Below are 23,417 nucleotides of genomic sequence, written 5' to 3'. Positions count from 1 at the left end.
ACCACCATGTACATGAATACAGCCACAAGCCACAAGCCAGGAAGAAGCCAGCCAGCGCAAAAACGTAAGCGTGGGACGCCTCACCTTTGGATCCTGACCCTTTCTCCTTCTCAATTTCTTTGTCTTTCACCTCTGTTATTCTGACCCCTAGCATTTTGACCTCTTTGGTGGAACCCTTGGCGTCCGGCTTGCCGGGGAACATCTTGTCTTTCTCACCTGCTCCTCGCGACTTCTTGGCAGATTTCTTCGGGGCAGGGCTCTGGACCTGACGAGAAGGGGGGGGGGGAGGAGGTGGAGAAAAGAAGCATGTCTCAAGGAGAATGTTCTGAGGCTAAAATTTAGGTTGCACTGTAACTAACAATCACCACGTACAGTGTATAACAAATTTTATAAAATGGGCTTTAGAATCTCTGCGATCTGATTGATCAATTGTTGTGCATTGATTTTTACTGATCCACGCTGAGCCATGCATCCGGTAAAATCCGAACGCATGGCTCAAGTTTTGTATAGTGTTGTAGGTGTACCGGACGCATGATGGGGAAAATGGTTGTATTTCAAGAATTTACAGGCCCATTTTATAACACAAACGATGCACAGGCCAATTTCGTGGATCAGTGAGAATTGGATGCCCATGAGCACAGCAAGTGGGTTTTCAACAGTTCCACAGTTAAACTCGTGCATCAAATTCTCACCGATCCACTCTGTCCTGTGCATCATTTGTATATTAACCTACACAGGGTGCTACCTAAAAAGGAGGGGTCTCATATTTCAAGTATCTAGTAAACTGAAGGCTGTCAACCTTTACGAGTATAAAGTCTAGGGGATGAAAACTTGTAGATATCATAAAAGAAACAAATAAACCTCATTGAAAACCTTAAAGGATATATAGGCAAGTGTGAGCTTGTACAATGGATAGTGTCGATCAAATTATAGATATCAGTCGCACAAGTATGATGAACGCAGTGAGCAAGTTGTTTGGGGCATTAAAAAGTCGTACGGTCGTACATATCCTGTTTCATTTCGACAGAAAGTTCTGCTTACCTCCAGCTTCTGATCTTTCTTATCATCCTTGGTCTTCTTGTCATCCGATGTCTTCACTGCACTCTTGGCCCGGGAGGCTGCTGACTTCTGGCGTTCCCGTGGCGATGAATTGGCCATCATTGGAGATGCTGGGGTCTGAACCTGGTAAGGTTTGAAATAAGAGTTATTTTCTTTACTGCTTTTAATACTGTGAGTATATAAGTAAGATTGATCTGAAGACTGAATTGAATGACAAAAATAATAATGACAAATGGAAAACAAAGCTATGAAAATAGTTGGTGAAGCACGATTTATCTCTTATTGTATTCACTTGTTTTGCCTTTGGAATAGATGATGGATCATAGCCATTACTTAGTGGCCTTCATAGAAATATAGTTTTTGTTGATTTGCGATACTCTTGTGCACATATGGGATATCAAATTCACAGTTTTATGAAAGCATGGCAAAGCAAAAGGCATGTTCTTTGCTTCAAAATACTAAATGAAGTATAAACTTTCTCAGAAGATGGATAGTAACTCCAAAGAGGAGAACGCTGTTGATCAATGCAGCAATCTGAACTGTATCACAATGGCTATGCCAAGCTTGTTCTTCACTTACAAATCTTGAATGCTATACCCGTATCTGCTCTTTGGAAACATCAATGAGATAACTATAGTAACCTTTGATTACAACAATATCAAGTACACTGCATTTTAAGGCATCATCAAAGAATACTAGTGGTAGGTCTATTTCTTCATTCAACGAAGTATTTATCGGTGAGTTTATGTTTTTAAAAAAAAGACAGGTTTAATTGCAAGTAAAGTCACAAACACTTGATGATTACGTGACAAAGAAAGTGATGCACCAAAATGATAACTAATTTTCTGCTTGTGACAAAACATCTGCTGAGATCTCTTACTTCAACGTCCTCCATTCTGCTGCTATAAGTGTCCCTTATCATGGGTTTCAAATTCCTCTGTTTCAAACAAATTTACCACTTGCTGGAGCATAACTATTCCTTCAAAGGAGACCAAAATTAGTCAAATTTTCCTGACCATATCAGGGATGTTTGCTGCTGCTGCTTCTTTCTTGCGAGCCTCCTCCTCTGCCTTCAGCTTGGCGTCCTTCTCCTTGGCGAGCTCTTCCTCTGTCTTCTCTGGTGCGTTCTCGTCCACCTCGAAGATCTCGCCCATGTTGGAGGTCCCCGGTCTCGATGTGATGCCTCGCGAGAGCGATGAGTTTGGCCTCTTCCTGCACAATGAATATCATTACAGACAACAAAAAAGACAGAACAGTTCATTATCAATTTTGAAACTGAATCTTCTGTCAATTGATTCAGTTTTGAGAGATGTGAATGAGCATGAACATTCAATATTCTGTCACTCTTTCTGTTGTTGTTTTTATAATGCAAGTTGACTTACTGGGCCTTCACTGGAATACTGGCCCATGTTTGCATGAAATATTCAGTCTCATCTATCTCTTCAATAACAAAATAAGTAGCTAAATGATGATTATCCACAGCAGGTGCTGAACAAAAAAAAAAAAAAAATATATATATATATATGTCTTATATGCCGAGGTATATATCTCTACCATCATGCAGTTAGCAGTGCTACAAAATGCATATCCTTTCCTGATATGAACACTTTATGCAAGATACATTTAGAGGCATGTATCCTTAATCATGAAAATTGATGAGAATTGGCACAAATTGGAAATCATGCCAAACTCGCTCCCTTCAAAATATAACCAGATAAGATATACAGATACATATTATGTAAGGTAACATATACAATTCCATTTTACACTATTTTACTACTGTACTCACGTTTCTGTAGGGATGGGTACTGGGCTGACTTTGTAATTGACAAAGAGCGATGTCATCTCAACAAATTGCTCTGGCTTCTTCACTTCAGGCTCTGAAAATGATGGAAATGTGAAAGAAAGGGTTTCTTCGCTGTACAAGCAGCAATATTCCACTGGTGTCCACAACTGATAACTCCACATTCTGGTAAGAACATATACTCTGAAGAAATTGTACTTAACAAATGAGATAATCCTAGAACACATGAAATAAGTTTAAACTTTGCACCAATCTAATTTCCTTTAACAATCCCTCAGTCATCTCTTCAAGACCTACGAAAGTCAGAAAAGTTTCCTCCAAGCTAACTATTTGACAACATAAAAGCATGTGCCAACTTAGTCCTATATTACTTCCCCACTTGATATTTACAAATGAGAGCGACTTTCTTTTGAATTTTCTTTTTATACCTTGCTTCTTTTCCAAACCATTTTCCCACAGGTCACTTTTATGGCAAATAATAAAGAATATACTTTTCTAAATCTAGTTTGATTGCAAATATGATTGTGTATGTAATATCTAAACACATCATGTCAATGCACACGGTGTCTAAAATATTGTTACAGACCCTTGCAACTGTATCTACATAGCTTGTATCAGTTATTTTCCTTCTCTGTAATAGCAATTACACAAACAGATGGTGTTTGCTGTGTAGTCCCTTTGCTCTTACCTGACGGTTCATCCGTAGGGGATGGTTTCTTCTTCTTGGGCCTGATGAGCTTCCAAGCGGGGATCTTTGGGGGAGGGGGAGGGGCGACCAGAGGACAAGACCTGGTCTGAGTGAGCATGAGTGGGTGGGGGTAGACGTGCGACAGACCGTTTTGCCGCAGTCTCTCGGATGCATCGGCCTGGCAGGAAGACAACAGAGAGGGAGACAATATTACGTGTAGTTTTTTTTTTTTCATTTTTTTTTTCCCCCTTGATCACTCCACCTGTTGGTAGGTTGAGTTTTTCTAGGGTTATAAGAGCTATTGCTGTTTGACAAATACTGGGTTTACTGTACTCTAGCCAGTGGCCAATGGATGCTCGCAGTGAATGACACACAGTAGTGAACTAGATAGGACGTTTGTTTTCTGTGCTGATAGGTTCACCTGACTAGATACTAAAAACAACAAAAAAATCCATTTGTGGCTAAATAATGTACCCTTTATGTACATTGTATCACAGTATACCATACACATTTCTACACTTCGTCTGAAGGATTCCCAGTCTTATGGGCTTGAAAAGTTAAAAGCTAATACAAAATACTTGTTTCTTTTTTTTTTATTACATGTGCATGAAAGAAAAATAACTTTTGAAACATATTCTATGTAATTTCCCACTTATACTTGGGCCCTAAATCAACAAAAAGATAATGAAGCTCAAGCCATTCTGCAAACATGACAGTCTCTTAAATCACCAATCCTTCAGCAAAAATATAAATTCTGTCTGAACATAGTACTAGGCAAGACAAAGTATCTTGTTTATTTTCTTCATCTGGTGTGCAAAACTGCTGTAGAACGTACCATCTCTCCGAGTACAGATATTCTGACGGGGATCTTTGGGGGGTGCACATAGCTGACGAAGAGAGTGACTTGGGGACTTTCAGGAACCATGGGCGTCGGCTGTTCTTTGTCTGTGGGGCCAAAGAAAGTAATGAGTGTTTAGTAAGAGGATTAATGGGGACTGATTAGCATAATAGTGTTGCTATATCACAAGTTTCTCCCTTATGAGTACCACTTATAATTTTTCCTTGTACATGTACACATACATTTAACTTGAAAATGGTGTTCATACATAACACAGTCCCATATACTAATGTTTTTGATTGGGAGCTAGTTTTTTGTTATGATTTGCTGTTTTAATTTTTAATGTGCAGCATGCATACTGAAATTTGTAAAGACTATACAGGTTCCCAAGATACATTTTGTAACTCCTAAATTTTTATAGACATCTCATATCAGTATACAGAAAGCTCTACAATTGTTATGGGTCTTTGGAAATAAGGCATGCTGTACAATGAATAGTATATCACATCCCATTCATTACACTAAAAACAAAAGTCTGTAATGGAATGCACAAGAGTTATCTTGATAATGTGTTCTGTTTTAAGACACAAATGAAATTTGTCACTTATCCTTAACTCATATACCACAAATGTTTACTGCAAACCATACTACTAAACATGCATTCAATTCATTCCATGCATGATACAAGCTACGAATCATGTACATCTACAGCACACAATCACTGGCTGCACTGTGCAAAGAATGGGGCAAACAGAATAAAGATCAATAACCATCAAAAATAGCTTGGTGAAATGAATTGTCCCTGACATGGCTGAAGGTAGATGATCACCAAATAAGAGCCAGTCTTTCCAAACATGGTGCAAGAGAGAATATAGTGATGTGATACTGCACGATATCACAAAATAAATGAAATTTCAAGTAAAATGACAACCATAATTGCAACTTTGGAAAATACTACAACTGTTTGACTCCACTAAGCTTATTACTACATATCATATAGCTTGTGATAATGCTTCAGTGCTTGTATAGCAGCACCACAGGATCTATGAGCTGGCTGCTGTACTAAAACATAACTCAGTAATGATAACAACAAAACAGCATAAGATTCACTTTCAGTCAGGTTGCAAAGATACACGTTTGTATAATAGGGAATTCCTGTACTAGCAAATTGTGAATAGCTGTATCACTGATCTCTACGTAGATACACATGCAGCTTAAAATTCTCAAATGCTGTCAAACACTGCATATGAGCATACGCTTCGATACACATATTCCCTGACAGCCAATTCTATTCTAGCTGGTCAACACTAGTTGTGGTTTTCAAATGTACCCTGGTGGGCAGATGAAAAACGATTCAATCTGGCTAATCATCTCTCCCAAACTACCGGGTCTTTATATTGTGATATTGTGATATGGCATGGCTCGACACTAACTTTTTTGTTTGGAAGCCCAATGGGGCCACCAAAATCCTAAATTTAACATTTTTGGTGGCCCGAGAGAAAAATTTGGTGTCCCCCCCCCCCCAAAAAAAAACAATAAAAAACATTAAAAGTCCTTTTTTTTAATGACTCAAATATTTAAATTTATGATAGTAAGAATTAGAAGTTGGACATATCCACTCATAAATAAACTTCAACAAACTTGCAAAACTCACTCTCAGGCACTCATTCAGTCCTTTTCATCCATCCTTTAAAGGACAAGTTCACCTTCATAAACATAAGGATTGAGAAAATGCAACAATATTAGTAGAACACATCAGTGAAAGTTTGAAGAAAATTGGACAATCGGTGCAAAAGTTATGATTTTTTTTAATTTTTGAGTTGGAACCGCTGGATGAGGAGACTACTACAGCTTGTGAGTCATATGCGTACAACAGTATAAAGAAAATATAAAAGAAAATTCAACATATTTTCACTTTTTTCGCATAATAAAAGAGCAATTGACTTGCCTCTTTCTAAAGGCAGGGGGAATGATATTACCCATAACATTTATCGGTAACGAGTCAGGGGAATGTGTACTTTTTTCAAAAGATGGAATTTTGTGAAATTCTCTTTATATTTTCCTTATATTGTTGTACGCATGTGACATCTAAGTTATTCATACACTGCAGTAGTCTTCTCATCCAGCGGGTACTGCACAAAAACTTCAAAAATTCATAACTTTTGAACGGATTGTCTGATTTTCCTCAAACTTTCAATGATGTGTTCTACTAATATTGCTACATTCTCTCAATCCTTATGTTTATGAAGGTGAACTTGTCCTTTAAACAAATTTAACTGCTAATTTCCGGCGCAAAAAGTTACGAATTTATTGACATACATTTCAAAAAATTTTGGTGGCCCAAGGCGGGCCACCAAATTTGCCCTTTTTTGAAATTTGGTGGCCCGACTTTCATTATTGGTGGCCCCGGGCCATCGGGCCACCGTTAGTGTCGAGCCCTGGATATGATTTACCGCAGCTCCTGTGAATGCACAAAAAACCCACCATCAGCCAACACATCACACGGCATCTGTCAGTCCCCCAAAATCTACCACATCTGATGTGTTCACTCTGTACGGTGTGAGGACCAGACACCACATAGTCAACACAAACTCCCCTACACCAAAACATGCACACCAATGCACTGTGCGGGATGATATTCTTGTCACTCGATGAGGTAAAACGCAATACAGGATATCAATGATTTTAGACATTTGAATGACATGATGTCAACCTACTGATACATTTTTTGTTTGAACAGCCTATCATTCAGGATCACCACAAATTTGGGTATACAATGGTAGCATGGACGACGATGGCTTATCCCTCAGAACAGCTCCGCTAACTGTTGAAATGTGTACCAATATGAATCAGCCTCGTATGTTCTGCTACTTATCATTGCTGTTATTCTTAATTTTCTTCCTTTTTTTTGAGGAGGATCTGCTTTTTTGAAGGTAAAAGGAGCACTCAAAGGAATTAAAGAGCATATAACAAAGTAAATGCCATGGGAACAGAGGATCTATAGAGACACATAAATTACTTTGACCTAGTGGATGCACAATTACATATATGTCAATATTATGAACGGCCAGTAGCGTTTCACGCTCAACACTTAAGCATTCCTAGTTGGCACCGCCATACACAGTGTAGCTAGGGTATCATATTCTTGCACAGAAGTTATTGTTGGTAATACTGGTGGTAATTGTGATGAAGACCCATTAAAGGGAGGCAAGTCCCCAATTGGCACTCCTTAAATTGACTGTTTGACCGTTTCTTTATCATATATTCTCATCTTTAAAAAAAAAAAGAAGATGAAAAGTTAGAGTCAAGACAGAAACTTTGCAGGGGGAAGGAGATGGTATACCACCTTTCCTTAAAAGGAAAAAAGACATTGAACCAAAAACACATGCAAACAGTGCAATGAAGTACAGATTATATCATGCAAGTCCATGCCACAGAGAAGGAAGACAGAACTTAGTAAATATCCATGCTGCCAAATCACAAAATATGCAATCTTCCCCATTTCTCCAGACTTATCAAACACACTTATCTATTTCTACTTACCACCCCCTGAAGAAAAGCACCAAAGAAACCAAATGACCCAAACATGAAAATTCAGAATGCCTTGTCTTTCAGTTCGAAGTGTATACATTAATTTGTATTCGGGAATACACACAGATATGTTGTTTTTTGGCAATTCTGTTCTAAAAAATGTTGTAAATCAAAATGATTCATAAATCATTAAATGTTTGAGGTACTCAATATGACATTTCATGAATATCCCATGATACGCAGAAATGTAACTCCGCTTCCTGCATCATACTGACGTATGTGAATAGCAATACGAAATACTTTCCTTTTTTTTTCGTCAATATCTTTTTAACGGAATCAGATTTCACATTTTCCCTCCTCACAAGAATCTTGCACATATGTTTCTACAACTACAATGTGTTCAAATTGACCTGGATGTTCAAGCCTTCAATTATCAATATCATGTCAAGACGATGGTTATTTTCAGCACTCATAAGAAGGAGGAAAAAAAAGTGATGTGTTGCACGTATGAATGCGTATTAGAACTGAACAAATGATTCCTAGTGGCTAATATCTTGGAAGGGCAGAATTAGTTCTCCTAAACCCGGCGCCCTCCCCAAGTCCGAGACGGTCCAAGATAGCCGAGTTCATGAGTTACAAGACGTCACATTGTGTGATGCAGTAAAAAAGCCCTTGAATGAATTTCAAACATGGAGAGAAATAGGAAAGAGACTGAGCCAATTCAAACAGGTGCCATCATGCAACATGCAAAGTGGAAGCAAGCACTGAGTAACAGACCTAGGAGGGTTACTTGCTCCTTATCGGGTGTGCCTGTGCAGGTTTAAAGTGCAGGAACAAATGACAACAAAAGTAACAAGGCAATATCAAGGTGACCAAAATAGAAAAACAAAAAACAAAAACAAGATCAACCAATCATGCAGAGGGTGTTGATTGAAAGCATCATACACAACACCTCAATGGGAACTTCACTGTAGTTAACACACATGCAGCATATGTGCTGTAAAGGTCAAAGCCTCCGTAAAAGGTGAATATAAATACTGGGAATAGGGTTATCAGGTGCACTGCTTTAGCAATTGACATAGAGATATCTAGCATAAAAACAAGAAACAGAGAAAACTGCCGTCAAATAAAATGACATCTACTGAAGATGTCATTTTGGTAGCTTTCCTACTTATATCAAGGCAAGATTTTATCATTGCCTTTCCATATCACTATATCTTATACCATGATTCCTTCCAAAGCACTGGGCATGGCATTGAAACAATTTGGAAGGGTTGACCACAAAGACAGCACAATTCTGTCCTGCATGGTCAACACCCAAAACAGTTTATGATGCAACCAAGATCACTCACTACAGGAAATACAAGACTTCGTAAGCTCGTTTGTCCAGGTAGGAACATAATATGAATCCACTGATTACAATGGTCTTTGCTAGAACAGTGTTGGTAGAACCTACCCTTTCATACCATGCAGGAGAATCATAGAGTCATAAAATGTACCAATGGTGGTAGTTATACTTTGTACGTTTGGTACTATTTCTCAAGTATTAAGTTTTGGGCTTTTCTTTTTATAAAACTCAAAAAACTTGAACCTCTACTTGTGACTCCCATTACATCTATTCCTAAAGTCATCTGGTGAATAACCACTTATGCCCTTATCACGCTTTATCATACACATATTCCATCTTATATTCCTGGAAATATTGCTCAAAACAATACAGTTTTGCCTTTGACCTTCTACCCATTACCATTAACAATAAATATACCTCATCACTCATATTTATCAAATCTAATTGCAGCATGGCTGTTCAAAAATGCACTAACCTCACCATGTTGCTTAAAGTTGTTCTTACCAGTATTTAGGATGGTAAAGGGAAAAAAAGAATGATAAGATACTGTGCAGCTTGGACAGACAACCGGACTATCCAAAGGTAAATGATAATTGAATACATATGTCTTATATCTTCCTGAGCCTAAGACTGTAAACTACATGAAAAGCTGAGATGCAATGGGCAATTCTACCATTCTTATGTCAGCTGTATAAATGAAGACAGCCAGACAGGAATGAAGAATGGCATTGCATAAAAGCAGATGAATTGCTAGTTTGTGATATTGAAGAAAAAAAATAAGTAAATATACAATCAAACAGCTGAATATGTGCAGAACTAATGAAAAGAAGGCATATTTGATTATGTCAGGCAATTGTCACTGAGATGATACTTAATTATGGCTGGAGGTATGTCAGTGGGCTTTTGAGGGTTGAGGTCAACCTGTTGGTTCCGGTGACTGAAAGAATGCATCGCTGCTAGCCTGCAGAGCACAGACTTTTTCACATTGTTCACTTTGGGAGAACACATGAATATATCCATTTCAAGAAACTGGTCACCACAGCACAGCCAACACTACACAACAAAGGGGTCTTATATTTCATCACAAGAGGTTGCAGTGAGCTTTACAATTGATACACTGTCATAAATTACATGTCACAATATACAATGCACTCGGGTAAAAAAAGGGGTAAAGAGACATTCTAAACAACAACAAAATTTGTTACAACATATGATTATCATAAATCAAATGTGTTTTATACCCACTACATTACATCCAACCCGCCTCCCAAAAGACTGTGAATTTCAATATATGTAAAGTCAGTATGAGAAAGAGTTCATTTAATGATGATGAATGGTATTTAAGAAGCATTACAGGTCCCTTTAGATCTCTACTGACAGTATCGTCAGCACAGGCATGCTGCAAAGAATGGTCACTTGACTATCATGAAATTATGATAGGAGTCAATTCTGTTCAGTATGAATTAGAAAAACATACAAATAATGCCGTAATTCATCAGGTTCCTTCTTTGCTTTTGAGCCAGACTAGCTCTGCTCTTCACACAAACGACAACAATAAACATGTAGACTCAGAAATATGCTAATATCAACGACAGGAGACAGGCCTCTCAAATCGTGTGCATAATGTGCATATCATACTAACTCTCAAACAGAGACATACACTGCATGTCACAGAGGGATGTGAGATATGGGGGGAAAAAAAAGAAGAAAACATGACGTGGTTTAAACTTACGTTTGTCTTTGTCGTCTTTCTTGTCCTTTTTGTCCTTCTTTCCCTCCTTGTCATCCTTGTGACCAACCCTGGAGTCCTTGTCGCCCTTCTCAGCTGCAAGTTGGAATATTTAGTGAAAACCTGTCAATCTCTCAAACACGCTAGATCACATCCTATGCACTGTAAAGTACAGATGATTTCATTCCAAGATCCCAGCACGCAGCTCTTCAGAAATCGGTTCATGTTGCCATTAGCTACAATACTATTTATCTCCACAGTCTGTCAAACAGAAGGTATCAGCAGCATTACCAACCAGTTTGGTGACATCCAAGTAATATAAAATGCTACTGAAGCTATTCCACACGTCTTGCTGAGATTACAAATTTAAATTCTTCATATATTCATTTACGAAAGCTGTGGAAAAACATGTTCCTTTGTAAATGTGAATGATTTCGCAGTGTGATCGTCATTCAAACTGTGAAACCTGTTCTGACCGGGCATCAAAGTCAGAAACTGCCAATGCTTTTGTGGGTGACACGACATTTGCTCTTGCGACAAGTGAATTGCCAAGGGCTTATTTTCTCCAAGGACTTACAGTTAGGGTTTGGGTTGTGAATAAGGGTTTTAGGTTTATTTTGAATTGAGTATTAGGATTAGGGTGAAGGTTATGTTTTTGTGTAGGTTTTATGTTGGGCTTGGTGTGCAAAGTGTATATCATGGGAGCAATTGTCATAGGAGCAAATGTCACGAAACCACTTTTATGAAGAGCAATGGCAAAATAGCACAGTGATGCTGCTGCTGCTGAAAAGGGGTCATAAAGTTAGCTAGACATGAACACTCCAGAATGTGTCGACCAGTTCTCACCCATCATTGTTTATCTATGAGTGTTTACAATTGCACAGAGATGTGCTGGTGAAAAATGGCTACAAAGTTAGCACGACATGGACATTCTGGAATGCGCTGACCAGTTTGGGACACAACTCACATCGGCCATCCTTGTCCTTGCCGATCTTGCCGTCCTTGTTGGACTCCCGGGTGACCACGGACATCTCGTCCCCCATCTTCTCCTTCTTGGGGGCCTCCTCGGGAGGTTCCTCCGGGGGCAGCTCTGGGTCGGGGAGCTTGAACTCTGGCAGGAGCTTCTTCAGCAGGTCCCAGACCTTGTCCAGGTGCCCGTACCTTCGAAACAAGAACAGCAACAATGATGATTCATCCAGTGTGACAAAATGATAATGATATGCATGAAAAAGAAGTGTTTAGTGCACAGACTATTTCCTGGCCTATATTTTATAAAATGAGGAGACCTTGTGGCTTAGTGGTTATGACCACAGACTCACAATCAGGAGGTCCCTGGTTCAAGTCTGCATGCAGACGCAGTTGTGCCCCTAAACAAGCACTTTTTCCTGATAGCCTTAGTCATCAGTCCTAAGGTAGCTTGCTCATAAGCATTTCACTGCTTCCATAGCAGCTAAGTCACAAAGTCCCAAACTAACACAAGGGTGTCTTTGCATGGTATTTTCTTTTTTCTTTTTTGGTAATTTCCCAATTTCCTTCAGAATATTTCCTGCACATAAACATCAACACATGGACACAAGAAAGTGTGACAATTTAAAACATATATAATATCATTACTTGAAAAGTCCACTCATTTACTTTACTGCAGTATAATAGTTCATTTTAATGTAAGAGCATTTACACATATTACTTACTTCTGTAGATCCCTTCTCCTTGGACACCCCTTACTTTATCAGATGTTATATTAATTTACTTATTTAAGTTACTTGATTATAATTGAAGTCAATACATATCAATTCTGTATGAACAATCATAATACAAAATAGAAAGAAACAGTCATAGCAGAGTATTGTGACATGTGAACAAATTATAAGAACATGTACTTTGAAACCATTTCAAAGAAAGTGAAAGTTGAATGGATTAAAAAACAAAAATATCATATACAACAATGTAAGCAAGCCCAAGATTGGTGATCAGGTGTTATAACTGTTGATGGTGTGTCAAAACATGTTGGTATGACTGTAAAGCTCAGAAAACATCACAAAACCTTCAAGGGAGGGAAAATGGAACATTTGCATATTTCTTCATAGTTTGAACAAAACTGTAAGTTTACAGGTACATAAACCAGGGTATTTATTGGAGATCACAATCTGTCAACAGGTAAAAATTGACAAACCATGTGTACAATCATTGAAAAAATAGAAACATTAAAGTACAAATAATATGAAAGATAAACATGCCAAACATGGTAAGAGGAGATAACTGTGTTAAAAACTAATAAACGCATCCATTCAGAACTCAAAACAATCTCAAAACCAATTTTAGTATTTACACGAACAACAATGAAAATGGTGAAGAGCTTTGTTAATATTTTCAAAAAGTGCATGAAATCTACAAAGGCAAATCTGATAACAGAGCAATGTGAACTATAGTAACAACATGCTGGGAAATTTAAGCCATGCGAGGTGTGAAATCAACATCCTCATTCTGGCTGTAGAATGGGACGGGCCCTACTCTATCTCATTCTTCTCCATGGCGACATTCAGCGCTGCATCGTCAAAGGGCGGAGCTTCTTCTGCCTCCTCCATTTCATCCGCCCCACCTCCCATTCTGCCGTTTTGCTCCGCACTAATATCTTCCGACCCCGCCAGGACATCTGTCTGACTGCCTGTGGGTGGCGGTAGCCTATCTACGTCTAAGTCTAGACGGCTTGCAAGGAGACTATTCTTGCGCACTTCCTGCACCACGCATGCCTTCTTGCCTACACCACAGGACATGAGGTGACTGAGACAAACACATGACAGCATGACAGATGCTGTGAGGTCACTTTTGTTTGGTAGGAGTACTATCATTTGGTAACATGGAAACTATTAAAGTGCTATTACCTAAAGTTTGTTTTTCATGAATTAAGCAAATTTCTTCTCTTATGATCAACACGACTTTGCCAATAGAGCTAATTAGCCAATCCATTGACATGTTCTTCTGTGTATGGCTGTCCTGATCACTCTCGATGCTTTGAAGGTGAAAAACTTTTTTTAATATGAGACATGACTGACATCACTACAAAAATGAGTTTTGAAATTCTTTGAAGATTAACAATGCATGCAGAGACACATTTTCCCTCTTTTTTTCTTTTTTTCTTGGGGGCCGTTTAAACAAGTGTTTTTCACATTCAAAATTTCTTCAGAAACTTGGATGAAGAAAGAATAGTCTTCTGTATAAAGAATGTATGTCTAGTTTCTCATTCTCATGAAAATTACTTGTATTTAGGGGTCGTTCACAATTATCAACATTTTCACAAGTGTACAAACCATACACTTTTCAAGACCCCCCCCCCCAATTAAAGTGTACGAAGAAAAATGTTGATTTTTTTTCGCATTATTTTCAGTGTTTAGTTCTTGCTTGGTCTGCCTTTTTCCAGTTTGTGTCGACATTTTTCGAAATTGGAAAGCGTACGCCGGGTGTTGACCCCCTCCCCCCCCCCCCCCCCCCCCCCAGCGTACAGTTTGTGCGCTTGAGAAAATGTTGATAATTGTGAACGGCCCCTTACTCTGACATAATCTTTGAACATTATATGCGAATATTTTGGTAAATTATTTTTTTCCTACACAGTTTGATCATAATATATGATTGCATATGACATCACATGTATGTATGGAAACAAAGAGCACTAATTTACATAAATCCATATGAATACGATCCTTTATGCGTACTAATAGTTATGCAGACTGACAATCTTGAACACAGTGAGTCATCACAAAGTCTTTGCATACCTTCAATAAAATGAAAAGGATGGAGAGAAAACAATGTTGGTAGTACTTACTGCAGCGGGATGGTCTCTGGCAGCCAGCCAGTCAGGGCCTGTATCACCGTCACATCCCCAAACTCACAGCTGCTGCTACCAGTGGAGTAGCTGTAAAGGGAGTCAAGCAAAGTCAAGGCTCATGCCACATTGTGTATCAAATGAATTAACCCTCCTGGACCAGTGAGTCCAAGATTCCGATGAATCTGTTTCCTTTTCATCATACTAGATGTGTAAGACACATCAAGTCTAGTACATTGTGTTTATTGTCAAAGTTTTTACAGAGTTTGTAACTAAAATCTACAGAGTACATTTTCTGCTCTATCAACTGACTTGATTTTGACTTCAAAATAGGAAAATATGGAGGGCAATATGTGTTTTTTCTGTGATTATAACAATACAACACTGATAGAAAATCGGATAAAAGCCCACTTCTGAACAAGCTGTATCAACTACTTGACTCAATGTATTTGGTTGCAAGTTTGTTCCATCATCTGATAAGAAGCACCTCTCTTGCTTTCCCCAGATTCTCTGATAGTGTTGATGAGGAATGACAGTCAGCACAGTGGCATCACGGGATGCAAGAGTTCAATAATCCTGAGAATTTCTTAAAAAGCTATCCTTGGCAAAGAAACCTGGTAATCTCCAAGTGAGCGCTGAGCTCTCTCAACATCAAAGCCTTATGATGGTATTTTGGAGATTACAGAGAAGCATACTGTAAAACCAGAAACATTCACCGCATGACACTTTGGTAAATTGGAGCTGTCAACCTTTTTTGCAGCAAGAACATTTCACAAATTGCCAATCATGATTGTGTACAGCATTGTACAAGTATTCAATGAATAGCGTAGACAAGAACTTTTGCATGCATTTTACTTTTGCAGATCTTGGCTCTTTGCGAAATTTGCGGAAGTTTCAGGCACCTGAAAATTTCTGGTTTGACAGCACTCATCTCTTAATGAGGTGGAGAACCTGTGCATCACAGGATCAAGACACTCACTCTAGGGAGAAGACTTTGATGAGGGCCTTGGTGAGAAGCATGGGCCACAGCTCATGGGTCAGCCGGGAGCATGGCAGCAGCATCTTGCCGTTGTCGTCGAAGGGGATGGTGTCGTCCACCGTCACCTTGCGCCAAGTTCCCTGAAACATCATGGATGTGAAGGGTTTGTTTTACTTTTGTATGCCTTCCCTGACCTTTGTCTGAAGTTGCCATCAAAGAGGCAAGTGCTGTAGATTTAGCTTGCACTCTCTATAGATCATGGCAAGAGGTAGCAGTTATTTTATATCTTATGTAATTGGGGCAGACCATTTCACCAAGCCATGCACCCTGTGCATTTTTGTTGTTCCAAAATAAAGCTGTAATCCCTCTACTTTCCTTCATTGTTAATATAGGTTTTGTACAGTAATATTTTTCTGGTAATGCTATCATTCCAAGATAAGTGAAACCAATTTCCATTGGTGACCCTCCAAACTTTTGACAAAGAGAGTTATCAGCATTTACCCTTTAAAACAATTGCTACTCATAAAGGGCTTCTGCCATCAGAATAAGATAGGTGAAATGGAGCTGAGTCTTCTTGGATCAGTTCTAAGAATGAACTCATTCCCAGAATTCCATCTGCCTACATAGGACATAGTAAATTTATCACCTTAACTCTACACTAGAAAGCTAGGAATTATCATGCTAAGCAGACACAACACGAATAGGAGACATTACCATTTTTTTAAAGTGCTTTACAACTTCATGCTTTCAAGTGTGTCAGTACAATATTTGTTCTCCTAAAAGTTGTCCGTTCACTCCTAATAGCTCTATTTCATGAGCAGTCAATATCTTTTGTGATGATCAATTCCTGTTGAGCATAATTCCAATATTTCAATTTCCTCACTAGAATCAAGATTGATACATACTCCAGAGAGCATTAACAAAAAAAAAAAAATGATATTCTTCTCTAAATTAGTGCATCCTTTGGATGTTGACTGAATAACAAATTTATCTATCCATCTATCAATCGATCTATCTATCTGCATATCTAACTACTGTATCTATTATCTATCTATCAATCTTTTTTCAACAGCCCTTCCTACTTCCAACTCACCATCCAGTAGATCCTGATGATGTACTTTCCATGGGGGTTGTAGAGTGGCAGGTGGGGGCTCTTCCCAACCTTGCACAGGGCATAGATGTGGTCCCACGGCCGCCAGGGGTGCATCTTACCCCCAGCGATGGTCACGCCCTCATGGGGCTCACAAATGGGCGTGGCAGTGGCATGCCACAGACTGGTGAGTTGACTGGTTATCCAGCGTAGAGTCTGCATAGAAAATGACAAAGGAATATCGATTACTCATTTCTCACCGATAATTACGGACATGCAAAGGCTGTATTGTCAAATGATACCAGAAGTTTCTCTTGCAAAGAGCCCTTTCCACATGACCAATAAGAAGAAACATTTTATCAGCAAGAAAAGTCTTAAACTTACTACATTGCAGAATGACAAAAACCTGAAAGATATACAGTTAGTCTGCAAGTAAATAATCCATTTTTCTTTAAATTTAGAGAAACAAGTGATAAACATACGAGGACATACATGCAGACTGCCTACTTCCAAAATGAGATGTTACATACCCATGTATTTCATAGATTCTTCTAACATCAAAACCAAAAATTAGAAAGCTCAAAACTCTTCTTCTGCCTACCTCACAGCAATCTAGATGTTCATTGTTAGTAAGGAGGTCAATGTCCTTGGTGCTTTCTGCGTCGTACACCACGGGAGTCTTGTCGGTGATGAAGTCTTGTGGTCGCTTCCAGTGATCAACCCGCTGCCGAAGAGGGGGTGGAAGGTCAATGCGCCCCTCTGGGTCATCAAAGAAATGTTGCTGTACAGAACAAATAAACGTAACAAGAACATCAATACATTGTGGAATTCACATCTGCAGCATATCAACACCATGCAAGAGGTAAAATGTTTTATCGCACAAAAAGATAAAAGCAATTTTGCATATTATGTCTCAACATTCAGTACAAAGTTACTTCTCTTCCGGCCAAAGTTAAATAAAACTGCCATAAAGACAGATTATGTGATGCAGAATATACTGATTGCACTCTGTGCAGTTATTGTAATATGAAAACAAGAGTGTGGAATAATGGGATTGCTATGACATTTCAGAGCCATTTTGTGTGAATTCATTTTGTCACCCAGTTCATGAGGGTATTTGTCATAATACATGGAGGAGAGTTATCAGATGGAGAAAACAAATATACTGGAATGTACTACCAGTTAGAATTTATTCAGAAAATATCAAGAAAGTTCTATATGGAATCACTTGTCTTTATATGTGTACTTCTTGCATAAGGCAAGAATAATATCATCCTGAGCATATTCCAGTAACAAGTCTTGTAGGAACCATGCATACTCATGAAAATTTGTGGAATTTTCTTCACATTCCCCTTTAATCTGATATTTTGTATATGAGCCTTCCTGTCCATATGTCACCTAAAGGGCAAGTCCCAGGATTTACACTCACCATACTGCTGGGGCTCTTGCCCTTCTCCTTCTCCTTGGTTTTGTGTGGAGTATCCTGCGTAAAGATAACAAGAAAGAATTTGCACAATTACTTTCCATGTAACAGTTCCTCAAGTGCAGTCTCAGGGGATATTCTTATATAATACCACTTGACTATGATTGTGTCTTTCCATCCCCATGTCCACATTGTAATTCAACAGAATTATGGCATTCAATGTCTCATAGAGAAATTCATTTCAACCTTAGATATGTCATCTTCATAACATACTTTTCATCAATTCACATAAGCAATGCAATCTGAAGTCGAATGCTGCAGTGATTTTTAGATACATAGCAATTTGTAATTACAGGTTCATCTTCCCACATGGCACAATATACACTAAAGGACTACATTACTACACAGGCAACTAGAATGGTCAAACATTCACATTATAACACTCTAACCAAAAGAAAAATTTTACAAATTATTGAAAGAGGTTAAGATAACAATCTCTCATCTTCATTGCATATGTGGTGCATGACCATTTTCAAACCATGGTGTTAGTTCAAAGGCAAGGATAGCCCCTCTTCAAGAGCTGTACTGGCTTTGGGCTGCAGTCTTACCCATTTTTCTGCATTGACGTCTGCATCATTCCACTCGGGCCAAATGACAACCTTCTGTTTTCTCCCCTCCTGAGAGCCAATCACGCTGGCAGCAATTGAAGCAGCTCTGCAATACAGAGAAGACATAACCAAAACATACAAATGTAGTGAAAGCACCATCACCTTGCTGAATGGAAAATTGATTGCTCATCTGTAGCACCACACATTCCATTTCCGAATATACCTTTCTTTCTTATTTCTGATATAAATTAATACTTTCGATAAGACTCTAAAGATTGTTTTGCCTTATGATATCTCAAGTTATTAAAGGGGAAGGCTAGTAACTGATCAGTGGGAATCAGTGGAAATGCTGGGAGATGATTGTTCCAATCCTTACGGGATTCATTCAAGAGTTCATTGTATATTGTTGTGTGAAAATGATTTGCTTCAGAACGGTCTCATATTCAAGTAATGTGCAGATTAATGCTCCGTCACTGACCAGGGACGCTAACCTGGAAGCATTAAACTGCACATTACTTGAATACGAGACCATTCTGAAGCAAATCATTTTCACACAACAATAGATATACAATGAACTCTTGAATGAATCCCATAAGGATTGGAACAATCATCTCCCAGCATTTCCACTGATTCCCACTGATCAGTTACTAGCCTTCCCCTTTAAATATGCCCTGTATGAGAGATTCAATTGCACTAAAGGCTATAATATTGCTGTTTTGATATAACACATTTTGTATTTGAGTATGGCAATCATCCTTTGATAGCAATCATTCAATGTAGAAAGCATTGTCCTCATTTGCATGATACTCTTCAATGTACAAAGCATTGCCTGCTTCTTATATCCTCATTTGTAAGGTACTCTTGAGCCCTTCCTTTCTGAAGCTGTTATCTATAGATGTTTGTTAATGGGGAATGCAAATACATGTATTACAGTATACCATGTGCTCGTAAGGGAATGGATGACTTTAAAGGCAGTCAGGGAAAAAAAGAAATCTATCTTCAAACTAAAGTGCATCAAAACAAGACAGACATTCTATGATATTCCCTGCCAGTCTTTAATCATACATTAATTATTCCCTGTAAGTATACAGTGGTAAGTTTGATCAACACAGAGAGACAGACAGAGAGGAAAAAAACGAGGAATGAGATTTTTTTTTAAAAATCATACTTTCCAGTGAACTAGAAACCAGTCTCCTGCCCGAAGCAAGCCAATGTGCATATATGAGGCAGAAAATTCTCCTTAATAAGTATATGGGTACCATTTGAGGGCTTTTGATGGCACCATGTATTTTCAAAACTAAGGTAACAATTGTTATTTCAACCTCAAAAACATTAATATCATCAGCATGGGCACAGATAACATACATTGTAAAATGAATATTGATAGCGTGCTGCCTCCAGATCCAATTCCCGAGTCTCACAGAGAAATGTTGTGTGTACTGTAACGTTAATAACAATTCATACCATCCCCTCTTGGCTCTAGCTTGTCTTGCAAGACCAAAGGAAAAAACACTGTCCCTCGCATAGGACATAAAATGGAGGTTGCGTGTGTGAGAGTCACAACTCATGCATGTAAAAGACCCCACTTCATTCATTCATTGTAGGACTAAGAGCAAGATGCTAACCTGGTGAAGTGGCCACCCACGCACACCTGCCCTCACAAAAACAGTGCATTTATCTTCAAGCATGAGGCTAGCCCTACCAGATGCTGTGACCTGTGTAACACTTTACAGCGAGTGACTTGTGTAACATTAAACAAGATACAGCGACAGGGCTGTTTTTAGTTAGCATGAAGCCTGCACTTAAATGGAAGACCCCCATCCTACTCTATATTGATAATTTAAAAACTTTGATGTTATCCCCACCCCCCGTGATCATCACTGGAATTGTAAACTTGATGCATTTATGGGTAACATTACGAAGTGTGAAGATCACTGCAGCATGTAACATTTAAGAGTTAACTTTCATTCAAGTTAGATAGAAGTAACTGTGTTTAGAAGTCCACTAGCAGTTAGAACCGCGTAGACCCCCCTTAGGGTTAGGCCCCGAGAGTCTAACATTAGAAATTTTAGGCTGGTCAACTCACTCTCGGAGTCTTTAAGTTGTTGAGAGAGCTGGAAAAAAGAAAAAGAAAAAAAGAATCAAACCAAGAATGGATAATATTAAATTTAACTGCAAAATCAGGACTCTCAACATGTCACCAATGTTTAATAGTCAATACAGGTCGCATTACGGAGCAAAGAGCATTAGACTCTAACTGTTGTTACGAATAGTTTGTTGACATTACGGTTCTCCGTCTACCTACGTCGGTCTATGCTATGCGATTTCGACGGTTTAGAGGCCCCTACTACAACACAGGACTCGTGCACTACCGCCAGTTGTACCGGTACCAGCATTACGCCTGCACCCACATTACATTTTCTCAACCCGTTCGCACTGTCGTCAGTGGGGCGATTGTTTGCATGCTAAACTTACTCTTGCTTTGAAGCCGAATTTACTCTATTCGAAGATTTCTTTTCCTTGGCCTGTTTAGAAGCCATCTTCCCGATTTCATGCGTTTAGGATTCTTTGACGCATGGGTGAAAGTTACAGCGCCGAAATGCAAATCTTCTACGACGCTTGCTTGGTTGCCGAGAAGGCCGACATTTTCGTTGATGGTTGTCAAGAACTTCGGGTCATCTACTAGTACCTTTTTTGGACGGGAGTTCACTGCGCAAGCGCAGAAGGGAGTAAGCGCAGCCTAGTCGCTGTAGTACTGAGTAAAGTAATATGCTTGAGAGCTGCATAAATTTTGATTTACATAATATAGAACCTCTTTGATTTACACCCATAAAAATTATCTAGAGCGCATGGGGTAAATAATGAGAGCGGACAAATAAAAAGTAACAAAAACAACAACGCTGCACCCGCTACATGGACTGAGTGGATTCTTTTGGTAAAGGTTTTTCGAAAGAGAAGCTAAACGTGAAGATAAGCAAAGTGACTGCGTCAAGTTTTAGAATTTCGAATGTGTATGGTGTATATGTATGCATTATGTGTGGATGGGGGTTGAGTTGAGTGGGGGGGGGGGGGGGGATGGTTTGAGAGTTGATTATTTTCATTATTTCAACATTAAGAATTATCTAATATATCCTAGAAACGACAGTCAGATATATCTTGGTCTTTTGTTCAAAATCAAAATAAAACAACTGCTTAATGTGGTCTCCCTGAATTTTCAATTCTATCCAAGATCACCAGATTACATGAACATTATACATGTATATATATATATATATATATATATATATATATATATATATATATAAAGAGTAGAAACATTAGTATAAACACCGCAGGAGCCAAAAAATTGGACTGACGTTTCGACTGACTGTGATAAAGGTCTTTGACCAAAACGTCAGTCCAATTTTTTGGCTCCTGCGGTGTTTATACGACTGTTTCTACTCTTGATATCTATTCATTACACACCGACGCAGAACTTTCTTATTTTGATGACTATATATATATATATATATATATATATATATATATTACTTGTTTAAAGGTACCATATTATAACATTGGTTTCATCATCATTTTGCAAAACCATACAGTATTGTATAATCCAATTATATATCCAGTGTATGTCATGGTATACTTAACACTTTACATGCCAGACAAATTGCTGCTCCCACGTGAGATATGTGACATGACGCAAAATTGCAACTTTGGCAAGCTAAGAGTTAAGAACCATGTTATACATAGGCCCTGTTTGTCGTGTTTAAAAATTCGTAAATAGAATACATAAAAAAAACAAAGCGCAAGAGCGGCTGATAACTTACAACTGAGAAGAATGAACGAATATTGGCCTTCTTGTTCATTGTGAAGATGCCACTCCTATACGGGGGGGGGGGGGGGGGGGGGGCGGGTATGATAGGGCCGAAACTCGAATTACTAACTTTGCAGTCATAGTATTACTGCAATTCGTGGTTTACTGTTTTGAGTGAATGAAAAATGTCTTTCGCTCAATGGTCGTATTGATCTTAATCGAAAAAAAAAAATCACATAATAGATACAACTGCGAATTAATTTGCTCCGCGCTCAGAACAATTCGCCCAAGTATTTGAACGACATTATATAGATAGTGCATGCTCTATGATGCACTATACTGGATTAGAGAACGACAAATACTAAATTATCCCGAGTGCTGTTTTGTTTCACCGAGGCCGCAGGCCGAGGTGAATAGAACTGCACGAGGGATACTTTAGTATTTGGAGTTCTATAGTCCAGTACTGGTGCATCAATAGAACATGCACTAATTATTATAGTAAATAGGTCCCTCGATCTACATGTATTTCCGTAGGTCTAGGCCCTAATTTAGATCTAACAAGACTCACCGTACCGCCGGCACTGCACTTGTTACACGCAGAGTTAACAACCGCAACCTACCGTACGTATTTGTTTACGTGCAAACTGTACACAGCGTGCGACGCTAGCTAGTACAGCCGTGTAAGCGTATTGCAC

General features: G+C 38.7%; 1 protein-coding gene across 1 annotated transcript in view; it reads right to left on the bottom strand.

The window, feature by feature from the left end:
- The window catches only part of LOC139709162 (androglobin-like), an 82,275-nt gene that overhangs the window by 55,462 nt on the left and 3,396 nt on the right, over positions 1-23,417 (bottom strand). The window contains 15 exon segments of the mRNA XM_071621119.1: positions 85-265; positions 1,042-1,182; positions 2,076-2,271; positions 2,849-2,939; positions 3,552-3,729; positions 4,387-4,496; positions 8,698-8,730; positions 10,986-11,093; positions 11,965-12,158; positions 14,818-14,907; positions 15,797-15,936; positions 16,890-17,102; positions 17,488-17,667; positions 18,316-18,369; positions 18,918-19,021. Coding sequence (XP_071477220.1) covers positions 85-265; positions 1,042-1,182; positions 2,076-2,271; positions 2,849-2,939; positions 3,552-3,729; positions 4,387-4,496; positions 8,698-8,730; positions 10,986-11,093; positions 11,965-12,158; positions 14,818-14,907; positions 15,797-15,936; positions 16,890-17,102; positions 17,488-17,667; positions 18,316-18,369; positions 18,918-19,021 — 2,013 coding nt within the window.

Source organism: Diadema antillarum, unplaced genomic scaffold (genome assembly GCF_040938485.1).
Source record: "Diadema antillarum isolate AM-2024a unplaced genomic scaffold, OU_Dant_1.0 seq00001410_RagTag, whole genome shotgun sequence".
Lineage (NCBI taxonomy): Eukaryota > Metazoa > Echinodermata > Echinoidea > Diadematoida > Diadematidae > Diadema > Diadema antillarum.
Note: the sequence above shows the minus strand (reverse complement) of the source record. Positions and strands in the feature narration are given on the sequence as shown.